The following is a 16,742-nucleotide window of genomic DNA, read 5'->3' on the forward strand; positions in this document are numbered from 1 at the left end:
GCGCCCATGTTTGTCTCTGAGGAAAACCCCAGGGCTTTGGCCTTTTCCCCGTATAGCATGAGAGGAGAGAGGTAGCTGGCTTATTTGTTTGCACAGCCGTTTGCCCTCCTATGGGGGAGGCTCGTCTGTCCCTCTCCCCATCCCACTAGACCGCAGCAAGTCTGGACGGATGTGAACCTTTGACTGCTTTATTTCTGAGAGGGGAACATGGACAAATTAGTCTAAAAGTTTGTGTCTAATTCCTGGGATAGCTGTCACTCTTGCGTGGGTCTAAACAGGCCAAATTGAGGGAACTTTGACAGGAAGCAGGTTTTTGTCGGTCATCACTGTGCATTGAGGAAGGTGGGAGGTACAGGGTGGGGGTCGGGTTGAAGGTGAGCTCACCCACAGTCTGCAATCCAGATGATGACGAAAAAAAACATGCAGGTGGCTGATTGACTGTGCATGCACATGGCTCTCCTTCTCTATTCCAACCAACTAACGTTAGCACGCTCTGGACAGCAATAAAAACACAGTCAGTCAGGCAGACCGGAGCACTTTAAACTCTGTTGCCGTCTCTCCCCACTTGTTGTTAGACACGCTGTAGAACTCGTCTTTTATCAACACTGCCTCCCCTCACCACAACCCCCAGCTGAGCCTAGCGTGCCTGCTAATTTTCCTGCATCTGGTATTCTAGCCGCGGCACATCAGCCAGCCCTACAGAGCAATTAGACATCAGAGTCCACATTTACCCTCCTGATGCAATCAAGTCATTTACCCGAGTGCAAAAACAGCAACAACAAGGAGAAAAAAACATTCTGAAGTTGCAGTGTTTAGCTGCACATTGTTTATTTAAGTCTCAGTGCAAAGTGTAAATGGCCTTGGTTAAGTTTACAAAGAAAGGGGGAGGATGAGACGCCGCTGATGAAAGGCATCAGCAATTCAAAATATACTGTCATCGTGCACAAGCAAATTTCACAGACCCTGTACTTCTCTCTCCACACCGAAAGCAGACTTAACGAACCTCAATGAAATCTTAATTAACTCCAGAGCACAGGCAGCTTTCTGTGACACGTAGAACAACATTTGCTTCATTCCCTTCTGCTTGGTTTTATATTAACACAATCTGAATGTGTGACCATGTCCTGGTGAAGTAAGGGCGCTGGTTTATTTTCTCATTACGGCCCTCATGAAAAGCAGCAGGTAAAAACAGGGGTGTGATCCACTCTTGGCTGCACAGTCCCAGCACAGACGAGGTGTTTAAGCCCAATTCACCACACCGCAACACTTTGCTGTGAACTAAACGTCTAGCAATGCTGGCAGGGCTCTTTCCATTAGTGTGTATGTGCTTCCATTCTGTAATCCATACGTGTGTTTTTCACGGTGTAGATGCAAAAACAAAATGACAGCCCATGTTTATTTCCAGAAGGGTAAAGAGATTTTGTGAAAATTCCGTTCAGGATTGCATCGGCTAATCATCATTGTCTGTGCTTCAATTTGTAATGCCTTAGCAAAGGTTACATCATTACAGGGGACAGATGAGGAGCAGACAGAGAGAGAGGAAAGGAGAGAAAGTCTCAGGGGAAGACGGCATTTCAAATAAGTCATGTGTGGCGAGGTGCACTTACAGATTTGACGGAGTCCTTGTCAACTTTGGCTTCTGTCTCCCACAGATGATGCCCATCTGTTGACAACATGCAATACATAATTTAGTATGGCTCATTATAATATTACTATTAAAAATACTATTATACAGATAGAAGATAGACCTTTGATGGTGGCCAAAAACTGCAGATGAATTGGAAGAAGAGAGTGGTTTTAGCTTTTAGCATCAACAGCTAGACAATAAAATGTTTATTCTGTAATTTAACTGATTGTGATTCATTAGTCAAACTTTTTGACTCCAACAAAATGAATCAAAGATGCATTTGTATGTTTTGTAAAAGTGTCAGTGATGTGATGTTAAATGCTTTTATTCTCCATTTTCCGTTCTACACCCTCGCTTGTTTCTGTGAAATCACAAAAAAAGCAGCTTTCTTCTCTTTAATCTCCGTCTTGTTGTGGTGAGGAGGTTTCCCTGGCTGCCATGCAATAAAAGGCCTGTGAGCTACTGCAGCTGTTTTTGAACCTGCAGAAGCTCAGGCTGCATTCTTTGCGTTTTCTCTGTGATTTCTTGCCACACCTTTGCGAACAGACACTCTGGGCTCTGCTACGGCAATCAGCACTGACCACACTACTTTTTTTTTTCTTTTCCCTTTCCAGAACCGATGAGTCATTAAAGCTGTCAGAAATAGAAGTGACACAAAACAGCCTTTGTGTCAGTGGCACACCATGTGAGGCAATAGCATTGGGCACTGTGCTACTACATGTGAGCTGGTGAAAGCGGCAGCTTAAAGTACAAACATGGCAACAAAGTTGCAGCCGAAATGCTGCCCTTTGCTGCAGGAGAGAGAGGAAGCCATCAGATAAGATGATCAGAGTCAGTTTCCAAATAACTGATAGCAGAATTCCAGCAGCTCTGGAAGATGTAAAAACCTTGTTTTTTTCCCCAAAAGCTTTATGTTTTTCACATCATGTGGTGAGCAAAAGAATAAAGGATTCCAGTCACGGTTGGCTTATTATTGGTGAGATGTGGTCGTGGGGGCGGGTGGTCAGCTTTATTATTCAGAGAGTGAACATCAGTAGATATATCTTTCCAAAATGGTCATATTAAAACACAAGGCAAAGAGAAAAACAGACGGTAGAGAGATCAGATAGGGCTTTTCTATTTGAACTGGGGGAAATAGGAGTTACATATGGAGAAATGTGCCTCTCTGTGATTGAGGTGAAGAGGATAACTTTGGAGTAGTAGCACAGATAAGCCTGTAGAACCACCATGGAGGGCCCAGTGAGGACGCTAAGCAGGTGGCACACTATGCTGTTAAAGTTGAAGGACAATTAGAGTGAGCACAGACAGAGAGAAGGTCAGAGAAAGGGACAGAGGCAGAGACAGACAGCGATGAGCGTTCCTCATGTTACGTCTAGGGGAACCAAGAGGGAATCTCACCCGCCTCCGCTCTGGGAGACACTCCAAGAAGGGAAACCTTAGACTAAGACGTCAACCCCAGCCTCCACTGGTAAACATGTTTTTCAAACTTTTCTTCTCTTCATTTATTTTCTCACCTTTTGTGCCTCTAAATCATTTTGTAGCAAACATTTCCATGCTTGCTCCCTCAGACTTAACAAATCTTGATATTGAACTGGGACGGGGCCACCTGTGGCATACCTTTGCAACTTGGAGAGCAGCGTACGACTGATAACCACATAACTTTCCATTCACTCCTCCTTCCCTGCAACATCTGCAAAATGCTTCTGTTCCCGACAACACCTCCTCCTTCACACTGCCTCCACCCACGCGTAACACACACACACTAACGCACACCGATGCATACACACATAAAACCACAGTATCCTTCACCTTTGTTCTGGCCTTCAACTTGAATTATAAGAGAGGGAAGCACCAAACAATAGGTGACATATAGGACGCCCTGTGTCTGGAGAAGCCGGTATAATCCTGTCACAATTAAACAGAGGAATGAATGGACACGTGCAAACACACGGGCAGATTCTTATTTTTAGGACTCAACAATCTAGCCTACTGATCTACATGACTCACTTGTGTAAATGAGATCCACATAGACCAACACCAGACAACAAGGACAACACACACATTCATCAGGCAATTAGACCGCATGCAGGGCGAGGCTTCTTCGAGTCATCTCTGCTTGACAACACATAATGTTGTGTACCTGGTGACAGCCAGGCAACACTATTGCTGTTGGAGTAAATGCAAATAAATGTCCTCATTTGTCATTGAATGGTGTGTGGTTAATAATAAACACACTAAATAATATTTATTGGGTTTTTAACTCCAGTACTCCTCAAACACAGAGGCCCAGACAGCTGCCTGCTAGTGACCTCAAATTGAACTTAAAGATTTTGGCTTTCTTTCTCTATACTGACAGCCAAAGGTGATTTTTACTTCTAAAAAAAATGTTGTAGCGCACAACAGCTTCCAATGACCAAATAAGAGTTCATTTTAGGATTTTTCAGAATGGAAAATATGATTCACGTTCTTAATTGCAGAGGTTGTCTTGTGAAACAACCCAGACATATTTTGGCGCTATGTCTCTTTTCCAGAGATGATTTTAAGGAGCATTTTTCTCACTTCCCTGTTTACATATGTCAGGTTTATTTTCCATTTTACTACCTCTCTGCTGCTGCTACCTTGACTCAAAACGCTTCAGTCATTTTTACACACATTTTCACCCTGTTGTCCGACAAGGAGCAAAGCCGAAAGGCCAAAGGGATTCCACTGTGACTGATTCCAGAGGTACATCTGCTTTCCCCTCTGAAGCACCTGGCGTCTGCCAATCTGAGGACTGGTGAAACTGGAGAAATGTGGGTCTGCTTCGGATCGAGCAGCTTCCGTATAAATGATGACTTGACAGTAGATTTATGGTGGCTTTATAGTCAGGAAGTGAGTTATTCTTGGTGTATAACAGGGAAAGTGTGAGCTGGCCTGACCTGCTGGAGGTGGATGGCGGTCAGTGGAGTTCAAACTCTATGTTGCATGACACTTGGTGCAAGGGTCATTCAATAGTGATGACTCGGTCTGCCAACAGCGGCACCCCGTTGATGATTAATTTAAATTGTATTTGTGGTGGTCAGTGTTACCCCTCAAACTACACAAATGGACACAGTCTCTTTAATATCTTGCCACTGATTGTGACACACTTAACCAAGCTGTGTCACCAGTCTTATCATAGGGAGAGTACATTCTTTCAGACCTTCCCCCTAAAAGAGCAATTGTCTCCAACTAATTTGAAAGGCTTATCTGGATATATCATGTTCAAACAAGTCTGAAGAAAGGGTGGAGGCCAGAAGACAATCTAAGACAGCTTCCTGTTATGATCTCACTGATTCTTGTTATGTATAGGTGCATAAAGCAGTAGTATAGGCCTAGTTTTCATATACAACAAGTATAAGAGGCAAACTTTCAGTTCCATTTGCCTCATATTTTGATTCTTTACAGATCCACAGTGCTGAACTTGACCCTATCAATTTCTAAGTCACAACCTCAGATGTGCACTACCTTCATTTTTGTGTGAATGCAAGGGTGTTGAGATGTTAATCTTCTAACAGTATCCCAATTAGACAATAATTTCTCAAAGCTTAGCCGTAAGCGAAGGAGGAGGGTGATCCTGCTATGCTGCCAAAACTATGAGCCATGACTATGAATGTTATCCTAGCCTAAAGCCAAAGGACAGTCTAGACATATTGCTAGAAGTACAATACATCCACCAGTTTGTCTGGTGTTTAGACTTGCCCAAGGTAGAAGTATAAACAGTCTTTGAATGAACTCTGATCACAGTCCGTAAGGCCAGGTTTCCTCAAACTATGGAGGTATGAAAATCTGAGGATCTAAGCCTGTTGCTGCAGAGTTTTCACATAGGAAGAATAATTGCCTAGGGGTGTTGTGGTGTTCTAAGCTGTCCTAATGTTACAGATTATAGTGCAGAATCCTCTCTTCGGCCTGAAGCAGAGGTGTAGCAGACCCAGACTTCTCCCTACTCCGGACCCGGCTGTGTGGTGCTGCTGAACTCCAGGCAACGCTCCAATCCGACCAGATGTAAAAACTATCCAGCTCACCAGGGAATTCCCTTACCTCCCCTCTGAGTCAGAGTGTAGGCTTTCCCCAGCTCTCTCTCGCTCTCTCTCTCTTTCTATTTTCCCTGCCTGTAGCACTCATTCCATCCATGGAAAGCAGGGCAAGCCAGAACACACACTCCAATAGGTGCGCCAGGTATGTCTTCCTACTCCTATGCCAAAACAGCGGTTTGGGCAAACCAAAACACTGACACAAAACACATAATAAAAATAACAGAAAACCAAAGTAAGCATAACAATGCAAAAGAAAATGGAAAGTTTCATACATGCCCACACTGCAAAGGATACAATGACAATACTTAATGGAAATCCTTGTCAATAATGGAAAAGAATGCTTGATAAATGGTGTGGAATAAAAGTTAATGTATTGCAAATGCACTTGGCATTTATTCACTGAATAAGAATAAAGAAGAGGACTTTCTACACTCTGACATGTGCACAAAGCCACAAGCAAGATTTCTAAGGACGTCCTGCCTTTTTTTGCCTCTCCTCTTCCTCCCCTCTCTGTCTAAATCTGAGGGTCTCCTCTTTTCCGTTTTACCTATCTTCAGGGAATCCTTTGTGGATGACTCACTCAAAACACTTCCTACTGAACAGTGCAAACAGGCCCGCAGGCTAGAGCAGCTACAGTGGATATACACATGCACAGAACAACAAACACACACATACACATGCAAGTGGATGCACAGAGTTTGCATCACTTATCATCAGGGACGGACATGGCATTTAAAAAAAATAGAAGTAATTATTTTTCAAGGCGCATTAAGGTTTTCCCGCAGTGGCAACGGCTTTGAGCTCTGCTCATTTGATGCTGGAGACGTCTCAGGGGTGTGTACAGACAAGACAATCAAAACAACACAAAGAAAGAGGGAGAGGGAGATTAACATAGACAAACAGCACTGAAACTACGAGTAACAGCCTGTCAAAAAGAGGAAAACAATAGCAGTGGTTCTAAAATAGGCAAAGGTTTTGTCACCAAGAAAATGACAGAAAAGCTTGTTGCAGATGGTATAAAGGTCTAGATATTTCTACATGTGCTGTTTTTGAGGCAGGCATTTCAAATACTGTCATCTCTCTCTGTGCTAAAAGCAGCTACATCCTGCAAATGGAAACAGTTAAATAAATGCATGTAATTATGATTTATAGCTGTCCCATTTTGTGTTAAAAGGCTGTTTTGCTTGTGTGTGATCTCCCCTGACTCAACTTGGATGATTTTAACTGTATATAATTATTCACACAAGTTGGATTGGGACTCTCAAAAAACGTCTGTTGCTCCTTAGGATTTGTGGAATTTTCTGGAAGGTGTTTATTGGAGTCAATTTTGGAAAGTGAGCAGCCATCCTGACCTTTGATGGCAGTAACAGTAATGGCTGTCACCACTGTGGCAAAAGCAGTGATTGGTGTCGTGCTGTACAAAGAGCTTGGCTGTGTGTGCATGTGTGTCCTACTGTGTGTGTGTGTGTAAGCAAATGTCTGTGAGTAGTAATTATTGTGGTGCATTGCTCTCTATTCCATGGGTGCATTTAGTCATGAACTTTTCCAGAGGAAAATAAAACCGAAGTTATAGAATAAATCTGTAATATAATTATAATTTTATTGGTTTCTTTTTTTTTTTCCTTATCCCAGTCCGGTCCTTCTAAATCAACAATCAGAGAAATCTTAAGTCAGAGAACCTCATTGAAACAGCAGGATTCGCGGATTAAAATGCCAAAAAACAATATTTTGCAGTATATTTGGGACATAAGTACTTTTCCACACTGATACTTTTTCATCCATAGTTGCCATTAGTGAGTGATGTGTGTGTTCCTGTGTATGCATGTGTGTTTAGAGTGTGTAGGTCTGTCGGTAATGGGCTTTTTGACTTAGGAGACCCTGGAAGTGGTGGGTCATTAAAGTTTACATAAAAGCAGACTAAGCAGCAGACAGACAACCTCTCTTTCGATCCCTCTCTCTCTCTCTCTCTCTCCTTTTCACCACCACGGAGATGGAAAACAAACCACTGAAATGTCAATGGCAGGCACGAGTGAAGGGGATCCCGCAAGTGCAGAGCTCCACGCTGGTTAATGTCTTTAGCGGGTATCGAGGATAGAGGTAAGAAAAACGAACAAGAGAAAGGAGAAAAATGAGCAGCAAGGTAGGGAGAGTGGGTTAAAAAAAAAAAGTAAAATACAACCTAGAAGGGGGGTCATAGGTATCACATTGCAGGAGGTGAGAGAGGCAAAGGTGTTTTGTGTGACTGGGCTTTCCTCTCCAGGGGATCCCCCGAGCCATGACTAAGTAAAACCAGGAGGAGGGAGACCCCAGATTACCAAGTTCATCCACCTCATCATATCCTCCTACGACCATAAGAATCATTTGAGTGAGCTAGTTCAAGGTAGTAGTGCATTTTCAAATGAGGTTTCCAACCAGTCCTTCTACAACAATTAAGAATCACCTGATGTCTCTCAGAGGACATACGTGCACTCAGGCATAAATACTGTAGTTGACGAGTAAACAATTCACATGTGATTTGGGATATAGGGACAGTCCCTTTTATACTGTAAATACAACACAAATTCAATTAAAATTTACTGTGTTATGGTTTGATACACCCATAAAATACTCCGATAATCAAAATTAAAATGGTTGTTTAAGATACACTAATTTATATTGATTGTGCTTTCTTTTTATTATCTCTATCTTGAAACCAAGAATTTCAAAATGTATGATTATTTAATGGGTGCATGCAGTCATTGGAGATGAGAAGCCATTGTTATCTTCATCCCTATTTGTTGCTTATCATCAGCATCACTCATATCATGTTTCAACAGGCTTTAGCAGTCTGTGACTTTTTCTTTGATTTAGTGGGTGTGGGTGATCACCCACCATCATCCAGTATGCAAACTTGTTGCTCCCACTCACGCAGGGAGAAAACATACAGCCAAAAAATCTGGACCAAAAAGATGAATAACCTTTTAACCATGCCAATGACACAGAGCCAGAGTGAATTTCTTGAGTTGAATGGGTAGAGGGAGGGCCAGTGGAAGTAAGTGAGTGAGAGAGAGGGTTAACTGTCAAGAGCAGGGGGAGTCAGGGAAGGAGGGAGAGCAAGGGAGAGAGGGAAAGTGAGAGAAAGAGACGTTGCACATGTCCTGGTTGTGATTCATTCCTTAACTTGTGGCAAGCACCAGTGAACAGGCAATGGAAACTTCAGCAAATGTAAATACGCTTTGGTTAAAAATATAGTGGCTTAATGCACACCACATGTGGCTTGCTGGCAAGTCCTGCTCTATTTTGACGGGAGGAGAGACTGAGGAAACTCAACTACGGAGGAGAATGAGAGAAGACATTTGAAAGAGATATTAGCAAGGCAGTAAACAGGTTTTGGTGATGGTAGCTTACCCTGTGCCTTCTCCACGAACACCACCTTGGACTCGGGGAGGAAGTTGAGACCACTGAGAAGAATCATTTTGCCTCCGGTGGCTGGGTAACTGTCCATGCTCTGCTTCTCCACCAAGGGAAGCTCTTGAGCTGAGCGCTGGGCTGTTTGAAACAGATACATCATGTCCACAAGAATACGCAGCCTGATCTCCATCTACCCCAAAAAGCACAAGCGCAGCTGGCAGCCAGTAAGGACAGCAGTTCTTGGTTAGGGAAACAGGCTTATCAACTTTATTATGATGATTTCATGACTTCTAGCTAAGAGCTTTCCAGCCAAGCTCTGTAAATGACATCGAAAAAAGGGCACACAACTGATCAAAACAATATTTTCATGATCAGATCTGTGTTCATTATTTTCTACTAAGCAGCCTGCAGCCAACCACCTGTCTCTGCTTTCTATGAAATGAGACTAGCTAGTCACCTTTGACCTCTAAAATGTGTTGTCCAGATTCATAGCCTGAGACATTCAGCAGTATGTATTTATTATAACATAGCTGTGAGGTATTTAAAGGCATTAAACAACGATGATGAACCATTTCAGATGATCCAACTCAGATTAACTTCCACTAATAAACTGTAGTTTATTTTGGACCATAAACTATAATACCGGCTTTGTCTCACCATCTAACTTTAATTGGCTTCCTTGGGTGCAAATAACATCACACCTACATACACAGATGAATGACAAAGAAACAGAGGTTCCTTTCAATGTGTTCATTCAACTGTGCCAAGAGTAGGGCTGGCAAATGACCTTTGTGGAACCTGTGCTAATAGGGTAGACTTACCACAATAACTTGTGCATTCAGTCATAAACTGTGAATTTGAGATAGATAACACGTGTGTCTGGCATCATGTACAATGCATCTATTGCCTTGGCAAATACCCGTTTGATCACATAAAGCTTATTGGGTGCAGAGGCACTGAGTTTGCTCCAGCTATAATAAAATAGTAAGCTCAGTTTATTGGATTACAACAATAGATGCCACCTTTCGCCTAAGTAGAAAGCCAAGGGAGAAGGCATGCCAGATGTTGATGTGTTTGTGTGTAAGACTTACAGCATTCGATGGGGTTGGAAGAAGCCTGTAGAGACACTGTCCTGCCGTTGGGCTGGTTGATGTGCACGCGAAACACCAGCCTCACACGTGTGTTTTTACGCCCAATGTCTGTTTCCCCTTTGCGAAGCTCAATGTCGGAATTGCGCAGCTTCAGGATTCCTGCACAGTCAATTCTAGGACAGAGGCAAGGAGAAGGCAAGTTGTAACAATATAATTTTACATATACAAGATAATGGAAAGATGGAGTTTATTGTTTGTTGTTTCAAAGCAGAACTGTTTGCTATGACAGAGCAACAGTTTCAGAAAGCATCAATTTGTGCTTTCTTTTCTACTCCACACCCTGTAATCACACAGAACACTTCCAACACAATATTCACTACGCAGTGTATGAGGGAGGGTTAAAATAGTAGCATATTTAATTTAACAATTTTTGGCCGTTTAAACTGAGACTTTGAACAAGGCTGCTGTACATAAAGGAGCAGAAGTGAATTCTCAACTGGTGTTACAGATCATACACTGGAAGTTTACTGGAGCATGACCGTGCCATTATTAATCCAGCATGTCATCAAAGACAAATTTGGACATTAATGACTTTACGTCACAGTTTTAAATAGTCACAGTGGGCCAAGAGTTTGGCGTTCTCTGGAGAAATCCTCTGAAAGAGCATACTGTGGCTTACTAGTATCACACCATGCCCCATCGAGTATGGAAAGATGCTTTGCTATCAGAGTGCACCAAACCTGCACTGGTCTTTCACACCATTCGCTGCATACATTTTGGGTTTAAACCACTGTTAATCACTGCCACATGCAGCAATAGATCTATTTCTAGGCTGTCTGTCTTTATTTATTTCACTTCACAATTTGGGAGGTAAAGGGCTAAAATTTCTTTCCCTTTTCTTCATGAAAAAAAATATGCATTCATTTACAGCCATGGCCTTTCGTGATTTTAAATACAACTAGTGAGGCTGGTAAAAAAGTGAGGGAATACAAATGGGATATGGTTTGGCGTTTCAGTTATTTTACATGGTAGCTTTTCGGGCATTATTCCTGGAACATAGTAAATGTCAGATTTTATACCAATCCATTTTCCCTTGACTTTGGTTTGCACAGTTTAAATAGTACAGTCTGCTCTCTCTTCATCAGCCTTGCATGATGTAGATATTTGTCATGAACAAAGTTTTAAACAAATGCAAGTCCGGGGGCACAATGGAACAGTCTGCAGTAACATAACCAGATATGTAACAGTTTAATCATTGTCAAATAAAAGTTATTTTTAGATGACACAATTAGTGATAGTATTGTCAGCCACAAATGTAGTAAGATGATTAGTTGTAGGTTATAGCTGGTGTGTGCAGAGGTATTTTAAATTAGGCTTGTTTATGTGCACCCATTTCCTAGATGAGGAAAAACAGATTGAAGCTGTCTGAAAGTTTGACTGCAGTTCTCGACTGTCTGCATCCCACACAGACTGTTGGCACGAGAGCAGAGACATGGATGCTGCGTTATCAAGGCGACTGTTTAACAGCTCAGTGGAAAGAGACAGTTAAAGGCTTTTCTTCATCTTTGACCGTTTTAGATTGTCAGGGGAGAAAGAGGGAACTTTCACTCCTCTGCTTTAAAGTATGTGCACTGACGACAAAGAGGAAACAAAACTTCCCCCTTATGTTTTTTTCTTTAATAAAAGAAAACATAACCTAAATGAAACAGAATCAAAGGGTGGGTGGTGCTCTTGTTAGAAAATGTAAAGTTAAAATGTGCTTGGCCAACCAAAGTCAGGAAGCTTTTATGATCAGATAATATCCATATAATCCCTAACATTTAAATGTAATTATTTGCCCTGACAAGAGATATGCATCACTTTTTTTTAAAATGTAAAAAAAATATTATAGATTAATATGGGGAAGACAAACTTGAGGAGCAGTAAGAAACAATGGCCTTATGTAACCTATACTCAGATGCAATGTTTCTATAACACAGAGCTCTGGAACCTAGTCAACACAAGGCACTGCTGCCTAGTCTTAAAGTACCGAGTACCCAGTACAGGAGCTGCTGCCTGGACACACTGCCGAGTACAGCCCACTAAGATTACTGTGAGAGAGGCCAGAGCTGACAGCTTAGCAAATTGAAGCTAAGGTAAATCAGGACTATATGTGAGAGTGTAATTCTCTCTGTGATTCTAAGTGCACTTGCACCACTTTCTTGCCAGGTTTCCTTACGCCTGGCAAGTTACAGCTGACTGTCTAATATGGTGCAAGTTGATACGATATCTGTACTGAGGAGTACTTTGGAGTTACAACCAAGTATGAAGTACTAGGAAGTAATGTAACATATTTTGTTGCTTTATTTGGTTGTTGATGTATCCAACTGCATCCAGAGGAATTTTGACCCGCTGCTTTACCCCACCTCTTTACACTGTTTTCTATTTGCTCAAATTTTTGCAAGTGCCAACAGATTTTTCTGTATTTTGTACTTTTTCAATATTAGTGTTTGTAATATTGTATGGTACATTTTCTTCATCTACTCCAGGCTATGCCCTGCAGTTGCCTAAAATATGTTACCCATAAACCCATGAAGTGCACTTAAGTTTTCTGAGAATCATCAATCTCAATCAGTAAGTTGAGATCTCAGTTCAAAAGGCCTATTTAAAGGTGTATGCTGTGCAGTAACTATCATCAGACATTCTGTTTGTAGAAATAAAGCAGAGGCAGAGGTGTGGAAAGACAAAAGTGTGTGTTTTTCTGCATTTCTAAAGAGAAAAGTGGAAAGATTGATAGTCAACACATAGAGGTCTAAAAGCACTCACATGGCTCTCATGTTGTTTTCAGGCAGCAGAGGGATCTCCAGGATTTTGGTGTTGGATTGCATGACTTCATGGCTGGCGGTGGAGACAGTTTTGCCAGTGATGCGGTGGACCTGGTAGAAAGCATGTGGTCGCAGGAGGCGGTCGTCTGCGGTCCCTATGAACAGCTGCAGGGTGAGCGGCTCGCTTTCCATGTACCCATAAAGCTGGCGGGAGAACAAAGGGACCCAGGTGAGAGGCAACATCAGCTTTAAAGACCCCCATCTCAGGCAACCCCTCATTTAGGAAATAGAGATTGAACGCACATCAGCTACTGATAGTTAAAGGGGCCTTTAATGATAGCCCTGACATGGTTGTGGGGCTGTGAAAATAAGCCCCTTTTGGTTGTTTGTTTTTTGGTTGGGTTGGAGACCCATTTTTCAGTGGTCTGCACTGTTCTTTTTTGAGTTAGTTCTACATGCCTTTTAGGAGAGGCTGAAGAGAAATGTTTTTGATGTGTGGTAGGAGTCTCTTGGTACAAAGACATGGAGACTGATAGTAAGTCTGGCTTCCCATCACTTCACTGTTCATTAAAATCTTACTGCAGCTATAAAAAAGTGCCTACAGTGAGGGAAGCAGTCAACAGTGGCTAAGTGAAAAGTGACCCTTACAGAGACATAATAAGACACCAGGACAATCATCTCATGGCTGCCTCAGGAGTGATGGAAAGGTTACGACTAGGCTTATATCAGTTATTCAGCATGATATGAGCTGCATCAAGAGGATGGAGTTAAAATCAAAATTACCTATGAAACGTTACCAAAAATATCCTCCTATTATTTAGAGTGGCTTAAAAGTTTCTATACAGGCCCACTAGTTCAAACTGCACACCTAAGTGTGAAAGGTAATAACACCCAAAAACTTCATGAAGTGCGGCATGCAGGCACGATCCAGCCCCTTTTGCCTTTGGGCAGTTATGAACATGCATTATGATTTCCATTAAAGCTCAGAGACTGTGTCCCACTGTGATGAAAGAGACTCCTGTATCAGAACCACCACTTCAAACAACTACCACTTCCTCTAGCAGGCCTCCATTAGCTGCTACTGCTTAACTAATAAAAAGATCAAATCTTTAAAAAAAAAAAAAGAAGGAGAAGAAAAACTCTGTGGCCATGCATAGTTTGAAAAGTACTGTCGACTTTGGGGTCAACAGCACTTCAAATATAAACTTAGACTGCCAATTTACATTCAGCATCCCTGGATCACTTTCTGACGGTGTCTAAAGTAACATAATGTGATGATTTAACCAAGTGTGTAATGGCCCAAAACAATAAGAACATACAGGCAGGGTTTCAAATACCAAAGTGTGGTGAGGCACAACTGATACTTTGTGAGTGATTTCTGACCAGAATTATTCGCTAACCAAGTGATTTTTGGTGGAACCGATTCTTACCACCGTAGACCTCCCAGGATAAACTCTCACTTTGCAGTACAAAGTGGTCATATAAAGGGCGGGCGCTAGTGCGGGCTTAGAAATCTCTCCAAAACCTTAACTCTGTCAGGAAGCTGCAGAATCCATCTGTTCCACGGAAAACTGAGAAGACCAACTTCTCATAGAGTGGACCTCCGTGGATCCACCCAGGTGGCTACTTGACCGCATGTGACATTTTACTGTGATGGATCAGTTACTCAAGACCAGTGCTCACCAAGCCATAGCCATCTGAAAAATCCCACAAATTGGTCAATTACCCCAAGACACACCAGCACATGGCTTCAGACTAATTTCCTTTGAGCTCCTTCAGAGTAAAAACAGTGGTAACGTCAAATGGAATAAAAGACCCCCGTTGTTTGTCTAACAGACTGAGTCATATAACAAAATACAGACCACATGTAACCTATGACATAATCTGATTAATGGGTTTATAATTACCTTTGAGAGGGCAGCCAGCGATGGGGGTGTGAGGAAGAGCACTGGAGAGCTATGTCACTGGACATCTGTGGAAATTAGTGCTGCAGTGTCATGGACACCTAATGCCTTTGGTTTGAAAAATAATTTGTCTGGATACTGTTTTAAAGGTCATCTGGTCTGATAATAAACACAAAGATTAAATGCCTTCAGTCGATACTTGATGACAGATCTTTTTGGATATGGGACAAGGCAGAGGATGTGTTCTTTATCTTCCCGGTTATACAATTTTCAGAGTTAATTATGTTGAATAAAAATAGGATACGACCTCCTCTTTGGAGGAGAGCATATATCCATATGTCTCAATAATCTATGCACCAGTGGTTATCTGGTTTTGCTCTTTGATATCAAGGGAGTGCAAAGGGAGTGGTAAAGCTGAGGCTGTCATTCATCTCCATTTCCAGCCATCCTATTTTTCTCTTAAGCTCCCCATAGTGTCTCTAGCAGCTGTCTTGACCTGTGAGCTAGTCACACATGCTAGTCATCAGTGAGTTAGGCCGAGGTCAGGAGCTTCTTGAAGTCTTGGCATCTCAAGGGACCACTTCATCTATGTGGTGATCTCACCGGCAGACCCTGCTCGCCTTGTTATATTTTACTTATGGTGTCACCAGAAGTAATTATCCATAGCCGCACATGCTACCAGTTACTTGCGCATTGACTTGCTGGAGGCCTACGGCGGACCATAAGGTACAAATCTGAAACATCGGAGCGTTAAATTGCATGACGTTGCCTTGTGATTTAATAAAACACAGGCAGCCGCGCTACAAAGCTGTGTCGTCTGTCACTTTTGCCTCGCTAGACTTCTCTGAGATTCTCTGTGACCTCCAACCATTACCTCAGCTGCCACGTGGCTGTGAAGAGGCCCACAAGTGAGGCTGGAGAACTGGGGTTTGGGTCGAGTTGGGTGGGGGGTCCTTATCGCTTCACTCATCTTGCGGTAGCGCAAGATTACGGTGGCGTCCTCACTCAAAACCATAGTGACCTCATGGAGGAGAGGAAGTGATTAATGAGGTCAGGTAGTCCTCTTGGTGACGCTGGTCTTCCCAGCAGCAAAAGAACGCGGTCTGGTCCCCCCTGGGCGACCTCACTCAATGCTTTTACCATATGTGCTCCCCTGACCCTCTCCCTATGGTCCCTCCTTTTGCTTCTGCTAAACCCTACTGATGCTTACTCAACTGCACACTACACGCACAGCACCCAATTCACTTCTACAATTGATTCTCAAAGGGGGAGTTGAGTTCAGTAAACTTTAAGTGGGGGGCTTTACACACACACACACACACACACCTGTAACCTCAGCTTTTGTTTTGTGTCTGTGAGGTTGGACCAGAGAGCTGATAATTTTGACCAGATGAGCGTCTCTCGCCGTAACAGCAGTCTTTCTGGCGCATGTACTGTATATTTATTTTCAGATAATCTAAACTGAGTTTAAATCAAAGCTTGATATGCAGCTGTTCCTGGGTGCCAACTTCTGCCACTGTGTGTCCATTTACACCTCCCACCGCAAGCCACTGTTACATGAACCGTTTCTGATAGTCGAGGCTCAAGTTAAACATTGCGGATATGGCAGCTGATGCATTAATTGTGTAATTGCATGCAGCTGTAAAGTCTGGGTCAATTGTGATGATATGGAGGGTGAGCTAAAGAGGGAGAGACGGTGCATCCCCTCCGCCCCTTCTACCATTCTTTTAACTAGTTTAAGCCAAAGGTTTTTTTTTTTTAATTTGCTTCACTCAGTGAAAATCAATGTTGAAAAAAATAATGACAGATGGTGTTTTTACAAATGTATGTAAGGTTAAGCAGCATATTTTATCCTTTAATTTCTTTAGTAA

General features: G+C 42.4%; 1 protein-coding gene across 2 annotated transcripts in view; it reads right to left on the reverse strand.

The window, feature by feature from the left end:
- Nucleotides 1-16,742, reverse strand: part of LOC114449031 (nuclear factor of activated T-cells, cytoplasmic 1-like) — a 59,651-nt gene that overhangs the window by 24,282 nt on the left and 18,627 nt on the right. For both annotated transcript variants that reach the window (XM_028426346.1, XM_028426345.1), the window contains exons 4-7: nt 12,969-13,171; nt 10,164-10,336; nt 9,070-9,210; nt 1,608-1,663 (exon numbers count right to left, since the gene is read on the reverse strand). In XM_028426346.1, the coding sequence (XP_028282147.1) occupies nt 1,608-1,663; nt 9,070-9,210; nt 10,164-10,336; nt 12,969-13,171 (573 nt within the window). The remainder of the gene's footprint in view (nt 1-1,607; nt 1,664-9,069; nt 9,211-10,163; nt 10,337-12,968; nt 13,172-16,742) is intronic.

This window comes from Parambassis ranga, chromosome 16, assembly GCF_900634625.1.
Source record: "Parambassis ranga chromosome 16, fParRan2.1, whole genome shotgun sequence".
In the NCBI taxonomy this organism is placed as follows: Eukaryota; Metazoa; Chordata; class Actinopteri; family Ambassidae; genus Parambassis; species Parambassis ranga.